The 15,629-nt window shown below is 36.7% G+C and overlaps 1 protein-coding gene across 1 annotated transcript in view; it reads right to left on the bottom strand.

Moving 5' to 3' along the window:
- Nucleotides 1–15,629, bottom strand: part of slc12a5b (solute carrier family 12 member 5b) — an 85,561-nt gene that overhangs the window by 23,637 nt on the left and 46,295 nt on the right. The window contains exons 2-8 of the mRNA XM_036579058.1: nucleotides 12,199–12,302; nucleotides 11,249–11,380; nucleotides 8,974–9,120; nucleotides 5,042–5,096; nucleotides 3,652–3,782; nucleotides 2,720–2,967; nucleotides 606–817 (exon numbers count right to left, since the gene is read on the bottom strand). Coding sequence (XP_036434951.1) covers nucleotides 606–817; nucleotides 2,720–2,967; nucleotides 3,652–3,782; nucleotides 5,042–5,096; nucleotides 8,974–9,120; nucleotides 11,249–11,380; nucleotides 12,199–12,302 — 1,029 coding nt within the window. The remainder of the gene's footprint in view (nucleotides 1–605; nucleotides 818–2,719; nucleotides 2,968–3,651; nucleotides 3,783–5,041; nucleotides 5,097–8,973; nucleotides 9,121–11,248; nucleotides 11,381–12,198; nucleotides 12,303–15,629) is intronic.

Below are 15,629 nucleotides of genomic sequence, written 5' to 3'. Positions count from 1 at the left end.
ATCCCGCTATGGAATGATAATAACACTAATCAACAATATAATCAACACTATTAATTGTGTCTAACAAATCACTCATTATACACTCAGAAACACTGGCTTTATTAAAATCAATAAAATCTTCCTGCAGAGTAGTCCTGACTCCACAGTGGCCATAGCAATGTGTATCAGCACATGGAACTGGAGCTTTCTGTATGCTACTGTGTTTCCTATCACTGCACTAAAGAAGCTTTATTGTTGGATGCACTGTAATAGTTTCTGACTGAGTGTGCTCACACATTCAGAATGGAATTCACATTACTAAGAGCTTAATACTGACTTGTTTGAATAGAGTAACAATAAAAGATGAATGAAGTTTAAAGTATATTCCTATTTATATGTTTGCTTTCTCAAAATGGTAATTTGTAAAAAAAAAATCTATACCTTTTCAGCTTTGTTAGATGTACAGGAGTGTGTTCTGTACAAAATATATACAATAACAGAATTGAGAAATCACATGATTAATGAGGAAGAGTATACTAAAATAGACATTTCTTGCTTCTGCCTTCAGGCGTCAAAGAAGTGCAGATGAAATGTACGTAGTGTGATGATAAGAACAGTTCTCTGACCTGCCAGGATGCCACTGGTCACTCCGGGGATGCCCTGGACCTGAGTGATGTTGTTATTGGTGAAGTATTCGTCACAGGTGGCGTTGAGGAATTCTGAGTCGCAAAAGAGTCTCCAGAGCTTAGTGGTGACTGTGCTGTTGCCTCGCTCTATGGTCTTTGCGCAGATATCTAAGCCCTTGGACATTAGGGTTCGGTTTCCCAGCATACAGATCCTACACAGGAGAAGGAGATTATTCAGTGTGCTAAGCTGAATGTGTGAGTTGTTAAGAATACCCTGCTTAAGCATTCCATGCAACAAAGATTATAAGCACGAAGTGAAAAGTGTAACAATTAATACTAGACAGCAATTTTACTTTTGTGATAAAATGATATCTCAACTGCGTTACTAATACATATTACAGTGCCAGTCAAACATTTAGACATACACACACATAAAGAGTTTTTCCTTTATGAAGTTTCCTATCAAAAGTATGAAAAAGCATAAAAAAGAGAATTAACTACAGCTTCCATTCTTTTTGGGAGACTTGCTTTAAGTTTTTCAAAGAAACCTGCAGGGATATTTTTCCACACTTCCAAATTTCAGTCTAATCCCATTTTACTCCTTGCCCCTACAGCTGAGCCCTTACCCCTCTGTTTTGCACGTTCACGCCTATAGGGAAGGTGTCCTGATTTTGGTTGAGATAGAGGGGTAGCGTGAAGTGTTAGGGCTACACAAACCTCCAAATGGAGTGTTATGAGAGAAAAAGAAAAACAGGCAAGATGGTGACTCCTTTGGGGACAGGTTTTGTTGGAAGGTCACAGCTGCAACCGGTCGGTTTTCATATTTGAAGGACAGAGGAGTTAAAGTGGCAGTAGAGGGCACAAAATGGCTTAGTGGGAAAAGTAAAGACTGGTTAAATTAAATTCTGATAGATTTGACGACACATTCAGTGTTGAAGGCCTTTGTGTGATTTTCTGTGTTTTTTGTGTGTTTCCCGCTTTTTTTGTGACAATTAAGAACAAATAACTTGTACTTAATAGCAGTTTTAAAATGAAATGAAACAAAAGGGTGGTGTCTGTGCTTTTGCATGCTGTTGTAATGTCTATTGTACTGTGTATTTTTAAAATGTACACTTTCAAAAAAAGATGGTGCTTCAAGGGTTCTTTAGTAAAGAAAATGGTTCTATATAGAACCATGAACAGTCAAAAAACCCTCTGTACGATTAAAGAGTTCTTTGCATCATAAAAGGGTTCTTCAGATTGATGAAAAATGTTAATCAATGTGCTATAGATGGTTCTATTTGGAACATTTTTGAAAAGAGTTCTATATAGTAACAAAAAGGGTTCTTCTCTTGTTACAAGCTTGACACCAGAACAACAGAAGAAACTCTTTGGGTGCTATATCGAACCATCTTCAAAAAAGATTCTATATAGAACCATGTATAGCACAGCCTCCATCAATCTGAAGAACGCTTTCATGATGCAAAGAACCCTTTAATCGTGCATAAGGGTTCTTTGAGTGTTCATGGTTCTATATAGAATCTTTTTCTTTACTAAAGAACCCTTAAAGCACCATCTTATTTAAAAGTAAATAGTTTACATTTGTAGTTTGTTTAATTACGATTTTGTTTTGGAAATAAATTGATATGTGGAGAACAACTATACTAGTTTTCATTGAACTAGACCAACTTAAAGTCTTTAGATCAAAATCTTTAAAATATTGAATATTATGAAAAGTATGCATGCAATCAGGTGTTTCCCAATTTCTGAGTTGTACTGCGTGCAATGAACTTTTATGACAATATATAAGACTACAGCAATTGAAACAAAGAGACATTGCAAAAATGTTTTCTTGCAAAAATGGCACAGTCTCTTTAAAAGCTGTGAAAGTTTAATTGCACTCTTGCTGGTGTAATTACTCCATAGTTAGATAATCCAAACTCATATGAGCTTCATTCCCTAGTGTTAGCAGTATAAAATATACTCATCAAGTAATATGAAATCTATGGCTTATTGAGAACAAGTCTCAGGATAATAAACAAACACGCAGACTGAAAACTTTTGGGGGAACAAAGCGGCTTTTTTTTCACCCATCAAAAGGTAAAGCTGTTAGGAAGTATAATGAAACAGCTTACGGAAAGTCCGGTGGGTCGAAAGCGGACTTGATAACCCCAGCATACACAGCCAAGATGGAGAGGATGACACAGGCGAGGAAGACCAGAGCCAGCTTGTTGACATACTTGACGCCAACAAAGACGACCAGAGCCATGAAAGAGAGCACAATGGTGCCGTACACACGCATGTTGTTGAGCATTCCTGCTTCAGCCTCTGGTCCCTCCAGACCCTCAATCTGAAATATAGCAGCCTGCGGCACTATATAGACCTACATTGGGAAAAAGAGAACAAAAAAGTTCATAAAAAACAAAAAATGTTTATGATTATATTATTCACGTGTTTTATCTGTAACTATTAGTGCTCTGGTGTTTAACTAAATCTCCAAATTCCACTATTGAACTGAAAATGCATAACTAGAAATTTTTTGATATTAGTAATGTTAGTGCTGACATGATGTATTATCCTCTCTGCAAGTAACATGTTCTTCCTTCATTTTCTGCCCTGTACTTTTGAATAATTCAAACAAATTTCTTCACCATAATAGCATTCAGCCAGTAATAATGCATGCCTTCTCAGAAGTTGTCACCAGCATAGCCATGGAAACGGGTGTAGCTCACAGATCCAGTAGTTTACTTTACTTGGATTTGATGAATTTTCATCTGTGCAGCCAGAGTAAACTAACCCTATTTAGCCATTTCCCCCACAATCTGGATTTTTCAAAGTAGAGGGACATGGCCCTCTGTTCCAAACAGAAACTTTACAATAATTTGATTAAAAGTGTCATTGTTAAACTGAGACAGCACACATTTAGGTAAACAGCACCAGAGCTTGTGTTCAGAACTAGCATAATCTCATGGTCCTGTCAAAGTCCATGTCAAGGTTCTTTGCCATCATAAGATAAAACCTACTGTCATTCAGAAAGTCAGCTTGTCTGAAGGCAGTTTGTTATTACCAGTAAGATCTCAATGCAGCCCAGGATGTACATAGCTCCAGCAAAGGTGGTGCCCAGGTAGAAACAGATCCCCACTGCCCCGCCAAACTCCGGTCCCAGTGAACGTGAGATCATATAGTAGGACCCACCAGCTGAAACAGAAGAACAGTTTAAATATCCAGCATATAATTATGATTACATATTGATGCTGCAATACGAAAACCTTGTAAAGGCTAATTTTATATGAGAAGAAAAGTTTTTTATTCAAGGGCCCATTAGCAGGCCCAAAGTTTTATTACACAATACTAGAACTTGAGAATAGCTCAAGTCCCTGTAGTTATGGAATAACAAGCCTTAGTATGTACTAACCTGGTATTTTAAGGGGTTAAATATTTTCCACTTACTCCAGATGTAGTGGATAAGCCAAAACATGTTTAGTGTTCAAATTTTGCCTATTTAGTTTGGTGCTATAGCTATGAGAAGAAGAAGTCAAAATAATGACCCAAAGAAGTCAAAATAATGACCCAAATCTTTAACAAAAACAGATTCCCAAAACATGCTCAAACTGCTTCCAGCTCTTCATTAAGGTGACTCAGACTTGTCAATGTGGTTTATGACACAGTATGAAGAAGGACAGAAGCATTCAGCCACGTAATGAAGTGTTGTTCATTAATACAGTTCACACTAAGGTACCTTGTGTCCTAAACCACATGAACACTTTGTGAGTTTGATGAAGACCTGGATATGGTCTGAGCAGGCTTTGGACATTGACAGAAAATATCTGGGTGTCTATTAACTTCGTGTTTGCAATGTCAGCCTCATAGCTCTAGCGCTAAACTAAGGAAGCAAACTTGGGGCACAAAATAAGTCTTGGCTGATAAATTACATATGGGGTGAATAGAAAATTGTGTAAACTTGATTTCACAACCAACAATTTCTTTAATATAATGTAACTGTTAACACAGAAAATAAAAAATAAAAACCAACAAAAATGTTGTTGAAATTAGAATAAGTTACAAGGATTTCTTATGACAGCAACAGTATATGTACTGGCACATATATACACACTACACTGTACAATATATATACACACAATGCAATAAGCTCTGCACATGTCTACATTAAATTTAGGGGTTACAAAATACATTTTATCAAGTGTAAAATAACTACTTTTATATTCAGAAATTCATTTAAGGGGTACGAGTTTTGTTTATTTTCTCTCCAACTCTCACCTGCCCACACACAAAAACAGAATTATGTACTGCTAGAGGACTGAAGCTGAGCTCAGCTCAGTAGGGAACTGTACTGTGTACCGTGGCTAACTGCCCATAAAGAACAAGAGGACAGCCATCCTCTGGGCCTACACAAACACGAACACACACGCAGACAGGGGCCATTGCATTTTGCTTACCTGGCACAACTCCATTTGTGGCAATTGCACTCATTGAAATGGCAGTCAGCATAGTCTGAAAGAAAAGTCACAGACATAGACTTAAATACAGTGAAGGGAATATACTGATAGAGGTATAGATCTATACACAGATCTGTAGACCTACACATATACAACGTACAGATGATTTTAAATGTGGCACTGTCAGAGGATGTCACCTTTAACACAGTCAATCTATTAGACAATGATCAGATGGTTCTAAAGTTTAATATATCAATACAACAAATACAATATAACAGTGTTGTGGTTCACCAATTGACAACAAAGTGCTATTTGGCAAGTCTACACCTTTTAATGAAGTGTAATACCACAGGAAAACTTGATAAGTCTTCCCCCAAGTGTATCTGAAACAGCAGACTAATAAAAGTTTACTTGAACCATTATTTTCCCTCATATTTGAATATATGTCATAAACATAAATATATATACACATACATACATTTATATTTATTATTTATGCACACACACAGTGGAAAGAAATTGCAGACAGTCAAGTTTCAGTCTGGTCAAAAACGGACATGATTGTTATGCATGAGGTTGAGATTTAAAAAGAGTTAGCAAAAGAAAAAGAGGAGGTAAGAAAAATATGTGTGTGTGTGTGTGTGTGTGTGTGTTGGTCTAGGTCTGTCAGTATCAGGAGTGCATTCTAATGGATTTGAGGTGGCTCAATCTGAAAGGACAGCTTTGGGCTTTTTGATATCAAACAGAATTAAAACAGATGTGACAAGCAGGAAACAAGAAGTGAAAAAATGAACTCAGAGTGGCACAGTCTCGCACACACACACACACACACTTGTTTTTTATAGAATGACAGGAATTGGGGTCATATAAGTGGGTTGCATGACCTGGGCATAAAATAAACTTGTTGGACATTACAATACAATAAGAGGAATGATAAATGTTGTTGTTATTATACTATTATTATTATTATTATTATTACGTGCTGTCAAGTTCTTACCACCTCCTCATAACCATATGGACAGTGTTCCTCCATAATACCCTGTCTTCTTTTTGTGTCTTTAGATTTCTGAATGACAGGTTCGTGATTCCTCTGATTGTATCCAGCCATTTTGTAGCTGGTCATCTTCTTCCTCTTTTACCTTCAACACTTCCAAGCACAATGGTCTGTTCCAATGAATCGGTTCTTCTCAGAATGTGTCCAAAGTAAGATTATCTGGCCTTTGAGTGAGAGGTGTGGCTTGATTTGTTTGTTTTCTCTGCCGTCCAAGGAACTCCAAGTTCAAAGATTTTTCCTGTCTCACTTGTTTATTGTCTACAGCAACACAAAATTTTACAAAACTCACTACTGTGTAAAGTTCAAAATACAATATTAAAATACTAATAGCTACTCACATAATAACTGCAGTGGAAGGCTGTTAGAAAAACACATCATTGCTGGCACAAGCCGTTAGTCGTCTAACAAAATAATTATATGCTCTTATGTGCCTAAATAAAAAATATGTATTTATTTGATTTTGTGACCTTTATAGAAAAAGCTGTTGAGGTAATTCTGACTGTTTCTCAGCCTTTTAATGCACAAATTATGGGCTTGCAGTTCTGATGTAAGAAGCTGTTAGTATTTATTTTTATTTTGCACAATAGTGAATGGTGTTTTTGTAATTTTGTATTTTGCTATTTGTTTAAAGGAGAGGTTAGTTATATTTCTGTTTATATAACAAAAAAGTCTTTTGTCACATCCAGTCAGAGGCACACCATTTTAATAATAATTTATTGTATCTCACATTGTCATCGTGATATCCAACAGCTTTATTGAACATTACAGTTTATGTCCATTTCATACAGCCCTAACCTACAGTGTAATATGTGTCATATGTATTATATATGCAAGCGTCTACATGTAATAAGACTTTTCTAAGCCTAACCCTAAACCTAACCATGACCTTAAAGCAGCACTATGTAACACTTGGGGGTTTGGAGACCTCTGTGGTGGAAATGTGTAATTGCATGTAACAACAGGAACATTTAGTTTCATCAGTTGTGCTTTAAACCCCCACAAGAAGATGAATCTGAAGAGATATCAGTCAAACCTTGGTGCAGGATGTTTCTTCTGAGGATGTGAGTGAATTATATACTACTGTCATCATATCTTATCTTATCAGTATAATGTTGATTTTGCATTTGAGACCTAAGCCTTGAGCTGGACCTGACTTTTGAGGCTGTGCGTGTGACATTAGTACATGTAGACATATAATGTGGTTTGAAAAACTTCTGCAAAATCCATCCAGATGCTTTTGAGTTTTAAAATGATTATTTCAGGCTTTACAGGTCGACTCATAGCACTGCATGCACATCATGTTTTAACATGTTTTTTCTCCTGACTCAGTAATGCTACTTCTTTCGGTTTCTCAGGATCCAAAAAGAAATGTTTTGTCCTTTCAGTTTTAAATGAAACATGGAGCTTTTGTAAAAAGCACTTTACACAGCCAGGACCATCTTGTTATTCCAGTAAGTTAGCCCTAATACTTATTGTATTAATATTATTCATATTTATTGCATTATTAGTGTTCTTTGAGCAAATAATTGCTTACTGTCCAGATGAATTTTAATTCTAACTTTCTCAGGTGTGTTATTTTCATGAGTGCATGTAAACACAGGCACATACCAAACAACATTAGTAATAGAGCAATATTAATAGTACAACCCAGAGTAAGAGCTGAGCTGTGGGTGTTGTTCATTGTGCTAAAGTAGTAGTGCTATTAGCAATGTGGAACACCAAACAAACAGTGTGATTACGTAATTGTATGCAGTTCAGGGGGAAGGGAGACGGGGATTAAAAGGGAAGAGAAGGCCGCAGGGTTAGAGAGAGAGAAAGAGCAGCAGGGGTGAAAAGTCTAGTCTCTCTGGGCCATGCTACAGAAGAGTAATAAAGCAGTGTTGTTTCGCAGGCAGAGGAGACCTTTTTGTTGGTCTAGACATTCACAAAGGCCAAACAGGCCTGAAGGAGCGGGTATTTATGGAGTGTGCGTGCATGTGTCTCAGTGTGCAAGTATGTGTCTCAGAAATGGACTGGAGGAGAATAAAAATGGTGTGAGAGTAAATGTGTGTGTGAAAGAGACAGAGGCCATAGTAAATTGAGTGCACGCAAGTTTTGTCATAATCAATTTCGTCTTTGTCGTATCTATGAAATCAGATGCTGTGTTTGTGATGGTTCACTTGTTAACTAATTCACTATTTACTACATAGTGTTTGCTATATGGATCGCTCTACCAACTGGTTCAAAGTCGAGTTGAAAATGCATTTCAAACTTTTAACTGAGTTGGAATTTAGACTAAAATGCTTTTGCTTTGAAAGACCATACACCTTAATTATGTTTATTTTTCATTAAAACACAAAGAGTTTACTTAATTGCAGAAAATATAAGTTTCAATAGTGACAATTCTTAATGTTACACACTGATTTTCAGACACACAACACATTTACTGACTAAAACAATGGGATCTAATTGTTCACTATGTAGCGATGAAGGACATGGACACAGTTTCACTCCCTGCTCTAAAATGCAGATGTGTGGCTAACATATGGCTCCACCTATAGAGCCAAATTAATCTCCATAGTACATAAGTGGAGCTCTGTAGAATTTATTTTTAATTTTCATCTATAACATTTTAACAATTCAAAAACTGAATTGAATGTTTACATAAATTACACTGTATATGTACTGTGTATGTAAATATGTATATGTTAATAGTGCGTATATTAGGTTAAATCGGGGCATGTCATTAAATGACATGTAAATAAGGGGCTTGTGCGTGGATGCTTTTTCCATGCAGCACAAGCTGATTCATTAGCTGTGCACAAATCACCGCTCATGGTGCTCATCAGGGTAAGAGAGAGATAGAGAGTAAGGAAGAAAGAAAGAAAGAGAGACATACTGTTGAGCAGCACATGAAGACAATGAGGAAGGTGCCCATGACCCCACCGACGCCCACAAGCCAGGTCATCCTGAGGAACAGAATCACACCCAGGATGTTCTGCATACACGGCAGGTACACACCCATCACTGTGCCCATACGAGGAGCCTGTCAAATTCACACAATATTCAATAAATGTAGAGCAATGATCAGCATTAAATTCACATTACTGCGAATAATAAGGGTCCATCCTGTCAATCATTCAATGAACTGAAAGATCACTTTGACATGTTACTTTCATTGAATGACTGAATGATCAAAAGTTACAATTAGGGATGCATCGATAACACTTTTTTTTTAATACCAACACCAACACCAATACTAAGTAACCGCCTAGAAATTGAAGAGTTGTGAGTGTAAAAAGTGCAAAGTACCTTAACACTTAAATTTTTAAAATCTGATTGTAAATAATGTGCATTAGCGAGCTATGTTATATAGGATCGAGTAGCCTTGCAGTGGAAAAGAGTGAGTTTTCTTCCACATCCGAAAAGCTCCTCTGCACAGCTGTGAGTGAAGTATATTTCATAGTTTTGATCCCATCTCATCTGTCTCTTTCAACAACAGTCTCTGTAGCACAATGACAGCAGGAATCACATTCAAGGCTAATCTTAGGAACTCACTTGTTGAATGTTACATCTTGTTGGAGTCTTTTTATTCTGGTTGTGTTGTAATTAATTGTCCTCTAAGCCTAGCTAGCCTAGGTATCTTCACCTGTATTGGAGAGATGGTTGTGATTTTGCGTCCCACTGCTGCAAGCAGAGCCTCGTTCACTGGCAGGCTGAGTCGTTTATTCATTAGCACAGTAGCGCACATAGGGCTTACATCACATGGCATCAGGTGGTATTGGATGTTGGTATCTGTGTATTTTTCATGAGTACGAGTATGAGTAAACGTGCACAGTATCAGGCTGATAGCCAATACCAGTATCAGTGTCGATGCATATATAATGTATATAGTATATATAATAAATGGTGCTCTGAATGCACATGAATATTATGTACATGAACACAATTGATGTAATATATTTTATGCTGTGCAACCACTTGACACAATAAATCCAAGAACCATTTTTACTGTACCATTCAAAAGTGCCATTACTGTTCAAAATTCAGGATCAATGGGCCTCATTTACCAACTGTTCTCAAGAACATCTTTAAACTGACTTATGCATTTTTCTGATACTCATCAATGTTTTCTTACTTGGGATTTGTTCTTATGTTAGAACAAAATCTATGCACACTGAAGGTGAATCTGATGCAGACTTTTTCTTAGGACTTTTCTCAAGAATATTTTTAAGAAAAAAATTATATTTTATTGGTGATATTTGTGACTGGGGCCCAGTGTTTTTACTTATATAAAACCAGTTTGTTGAAGACACGTGTACAGTTTAGGGAAGTACATTCCGACAAATTTTGATATTTCAGTATCTGCAGCAGTTAATGAACAGATTTGTGGGAAAGAAAAAACAAACAAACAAACATAGAACTCCATAGACAAACACAGACTCCATAGTCAAACAAAGACTCCATAGACAACACTGGTGTTAATCTGGTGTTAAAAATATCAGTATCACAAAAATTCAGCAGCAAACAGAAGACTTTATTTGAAATAGTGTTGGGGGAAAATATCTAATTACAATTTTTCTGACCAATAGTGAGACAGTAAATTGCAATTATTTTCTATAAATTAGAATCTACAGGTATCTTTTATTTACAAGTACCAGATGTACAAGGAATTACTCCAAAAATTAACCTCCAGTCTTGTTTTTTTTTGGCAGTGAAGACCAGCATTACCCACTTTTTCTGTTCACAAACCCTATGTTGACCCACTTAAAACTAAACATAGCACTGCTGATAAAGTAGGCTACAATCAAAATTGCACCTCAAATTGCAAAATATCACTTTATAGAAGTTAAGTAATGTATCCATTTTCTGTTTTTGTATGCACTAAAGTAACAGTTTGCTGTAGCCTAGAGGGAGTCATTATTCAGCAACCACAGTTCAGCCGAATGATACAGTTAATGTGAGCAGAATGCTTCTTAACTAATTAGATTGTGTGGTCAGAACTAACTGCTGTATAATTTTGCACATAAAATACAAGCACTATTAATAGTGCTGTGTGTGATAAATGGTGATTAGAGTATGAACAAAGGTCTATAATAAGAGGTTGGCTGGGCAGCGAGTGTAATACCATTCCATTACCATTAATTCCAGAACGTCCCAATTTGTGAATTTACCTGTACTGGTTTCTTGCGGGCCTCCTCATTGTTCTCAGCCTCCTCGTGTTCCTTGCTGCCCTGTGGCAGGTTAGAGTAATTGGCCAGACTGCTGAGCAAAGAGGAAACCATGGGACTCGTGTCCATCTCCTCCTACATCACACGCATACGGATATACACATAATCATCAGCTACTGTAAAGAGACACTGGTCTTTATGTAGACAGCTTCAGGAAAGTTTAATTAGGATCTCACAAACATTTGTTTTGACTCTTTAGATGATTCAGCACATCACAAAATCTCAAATTACAAAACAATTCATTCGATTCAGTTGTTTTGGTACAATTCAGAATGTTTTTTAAATGCACAGGTGTGACTGGCTATTTACACAGTAGTAGGACATACACAATAAAAACTACGACACGACACACAACTTTAGTATTTTAACCTTGTACAATAAAATATATATTATGATATATCATAATAGCCAATATACAGGCGTGCTGACAATATTAGCCAATGTTATTGATCCACAGTATTAGAACAGACAAAGCATTCTGGGTTGCTCTGCCCTAAGGGCTACAATATACTGTTTAAGACTGTGAGTTGTTTATTTGAGTTGAAGTGTGATCATTAAGAACTGAGAAATGTAATAGTCAGGAAAGCACTGTTTAACTAAAACTTTTGGCATACAAAGTAAAGCCTAAAATCCAAAAATAACATTACATCAACCAATATTAGTGATCATCCGAATTTCAGTATCAACCCCAAAATTCTTCAGCAGTTGGGCCAAAAAATTTATGCATACTTTACTGCACATTATTATAACTGACTCTAAAATTTTAAAATGTATGCAATTGGACAGCCATCTTAAGAATTTTACATCTCCATTATCTGTTGAACCTACAGGAATATCAACGTCATATTCACCGAATATGAAAACTATGACAGCTACAAAAATCTTCGTAATACCTCAAACAAGGCCATGTTTTTGCCATCATACTGCTGGCTCTTTTCAACATCACTGCTGCTGCTGCTGTTGATAAAAGGGCTGCTCTCTTTGGGGTTTCCATCTCCTGTGAACATAAATACACATATATTTAGAGCACACTGACATTATGCGGTACATTCTCAACGATTCTTGAGCATATTGTGATACTTTAACCATTTCATCATTAACGAATGAAGTTCTTTAGGTTCACCAAATGAAAACTTTCGGAAAAAACAGCACAGCATCAAGCTGATGGTAGACTCTTTGTGTAGAGAAAGCCTGACGAAAAACTCCAACCAGGCTGCACTAAAACTGTTGTAAAGCACTGATGTGGAAGTGTCAAAGTCTGGGCCTGTTTTCCCTACAACAGCATCGGTGAGCATCGAGTTCACTGAGGCATTTTGGATGCAAACCCACAGAAGTCTGCAGCGAGACTGTTCAAATGATAACAATCTCAAATGCACCAGCCTTTTAAAAGAATATTTTGCCAAAAAGAAAATGACAGTCTCAGTATGGTCTGTTTAAAATAGATGCTGCTTGTTTGACTTTTCTAAACACAATGAATTTCAAACATAAATGGATGTCCAAATATTTTTGGAACCATTGCATATGAGGCATTGCTAAGCTCATACAATGAGAAATTACAAATCAAAAATCTGTTAGGAGACTTCAACGTCTATGCCTTCCATTTTTTCTAACAATAATCTGCAAACCCCAACTCTGGCTTTAACTTCCGTTAAAGATACTGCGACTTAAAGAAGCACATGTTATTAAAATTAAGTCATGACTATAATAAAACCCTTTATAAGCAATACCCTGCATACAGTGCAACACTGGTTTACTCAAAACTCATTATCCAGCTCCACGTGGCCTACTTCTGCCAGCATATATGCATATATTATCGTGTGGATCTGCAGTGAAGTTTCTATACGGTTACTCACTGTATTATCACTGAGTTCCTGCATAAACACCCCATTAAAGCTGCTTTACAGTAGTGTGTGTTTGTGCGTGTGAGATGTGGAGATATAGCTCCTAGTACTCTGCACACTGGCCTCAGGGATTTGAGTGAGTTTGGAGAGTTAGCTTTGGCTTCTGTTTATTTTTTATATGCTGGATTATAGCTAGCGCAGCAGAGAGGGAGAGAGTGAGATTAAATGAATGCTGAAAAATGTATCTGCAGCACATCAACAAAGAAGTCTCTCTTAAGAGACTAGCATCAGTATGTGTGTGGATTTGTTATGTGCATTAGCAGCAGCCTCCTCCATAGCAACAACCTGATTCTGAGTCTATTTTTTAACAGCCCACACTTTAAATGGCACTTAAGTAAGTGAAGGGATTCATTTCACCACACATTATCTCATTACAAACAACTGGCCTCAGTTCCGTCAGACTGACACTGCGCTACATGAAACACAAATCCATAAATCCTTTGAAGGTCAAGAGTAGTGGGGACAAAGGTGATGATGTCAATAATGGCCAAAACTAGTAAATGGGATCCTACTGAATCTCAGCAAATACCTAAATAAGTCCTGAACTACACTCTTAAAAATAAAGCTTGCTAAGTGGTTTTTGGCTTGGATGCATGATTTTAGTAAAGAATTGTGTAAAACCTCCATATTATGTGGAGGTTCTCTGGAGCACCCATATCTTAAATTTGTCTTGTATGTTATGTATTTTTAGGTCCATTTATAACATTCGTGTGGTCTTATGTACAAAAACAGTCATAGTTAATTTTTTCATCCCTATTACCCAACTTCTCTTTATCCCTTAGAATAAACCAAGCTCTTATAAAGCCTTTAATACTGATATATGTAAATGACCTTGTTCTGATAGGTTGCCCTGTATTGGGCCTCGTTCAAAAAGTCTAAATCATTCCTTATAGTTTTGCTGTAAATGGGCGGTGCTAAACTGCTGTAGACTAAAAAAGTGTAACATTTAAAAAGCTGCTTATGCAGCATAGTTTTCATATTTTGACTGTATTGACTGGGGAGTAAAAGGTACCTTTTGTATAGTTTTTATTTCAGTATTTTGCTAAAAAAGGAAGAGGCCTTCATTAAGGAGAGTCACAATACAAGCTCTAAACACCTTCAGTTGATTAGTCAAATGAGTTTGTATGAGTCTTTAACTTATTTTCACTTTCAACAAAATGCCCAAACTTTGGTATACAACTATATGTATGTTTGCTTGAATGTGTTAGAAGGGTCAACCATACTGAATCCAAGACAAATGTCTCATGAGAAACAATAAAGTATATTTAACTAAGTTTAATCTGTAGAATTTGCTCAACTATTGCTGGTATTTCAGGTGCGCTGATAAAATTAGTGTAAAGTGTGCAAAGTGAAGGAATTTAATGTGGTGTAATATGTTTTATTATATGTATTATACATTATATATTATGTAGTATTGTGTGTGCATGTTCTGTGATTGTATTTAGTACATTCTGTTCTGCCTATTTTTGTTTATCCCTACATGATCATGTCTGTCACACCTGTCTCTTGTCATGTATAGCCTGGGCCTAATGCTGGCGTCAGTCCAGCTACAGAACTGCATCAGTCCATTGTTTTACGGGCTGGCTAAGTTTCTGGTACCTGCGCGCAAGAAATAAACAACAGTTCTCCAGACATACAGCTAGCTCCCTTGTTTGTGACAGGCTTGGATTCTTCAATTGTCAAAAGGAAGTTAACTGAAAAACACAATTTGTTGATGTCATACATTTTATTCATTCGGATGTACACATTTGACCCAAGTAAATTCAATGTATCATTTTTTTCAGTGTGAAACACCCACAAACATTAAAAAACCCTGCATTTTCTGTTCATTTTTGCACAACAATTTTTACGATAGGCCTTGCCTCAAAGCAGCTTTCTAGAGAGCACCAGACCCTTAATTATCAAGACAAGGGCAACAGTGACAGGAAAAACTCTACACTAGTGTGAGGAACACAGAATTGGATGTACTGTGACTAATGTGGTCTTTGTAGCTCCAGTTACTGCATAAAAGCCACGCGTCTGAAACAGTGTAAGTGGTGTTTTGACTTTTCTGAAACATGCAATCACATTAATGATAATCGTCTCTTCTTGTGCTCTGAAATAATTGTATAGGAGAGGCTGCTCATTAAGTGGCCAGGGGACTACCGTCGTTTCACATGCCTGATTTAATCGAACGCATTCATGTTTAATTAATTACTGGCCAGCTTAAGCTGGAGATATTTTAATTTACAGATTTGTTTGCACTGTGACACAATGACCTTCAGCTACACAGTTTAGCTGAGATTAAATGAACAAGGAGCACTTCTTTAACCTTTTTAAAGTTTTCTGCCCTTTGTCTATCACTGATTGTTCTGTCAGAAAGCAGGAATTAGCCAAATGACCTGCTCGGGTCAGGGTCAGAGCTTAATTTATGCACAGAGGAT

This window comes from Colossoma macropomum, unplaced genomic scaffold (assembly GCF_904425465.1).
Source record: "Colossoma macropomum unplaced genomic scaffold, Colossoma_macropomum, whole genome shotgun sequence".
In the NCBI taxonomy this organism is placed as follows: Eukaryota; Metazoa; Chordata; class Actinopteri; order Characiformes; family Serrasalmidae; genus Colossoma; species Colossoma macropomum.
This window is presented reverse-complemented; position numbering and strand designations above follow the sequence as displayed.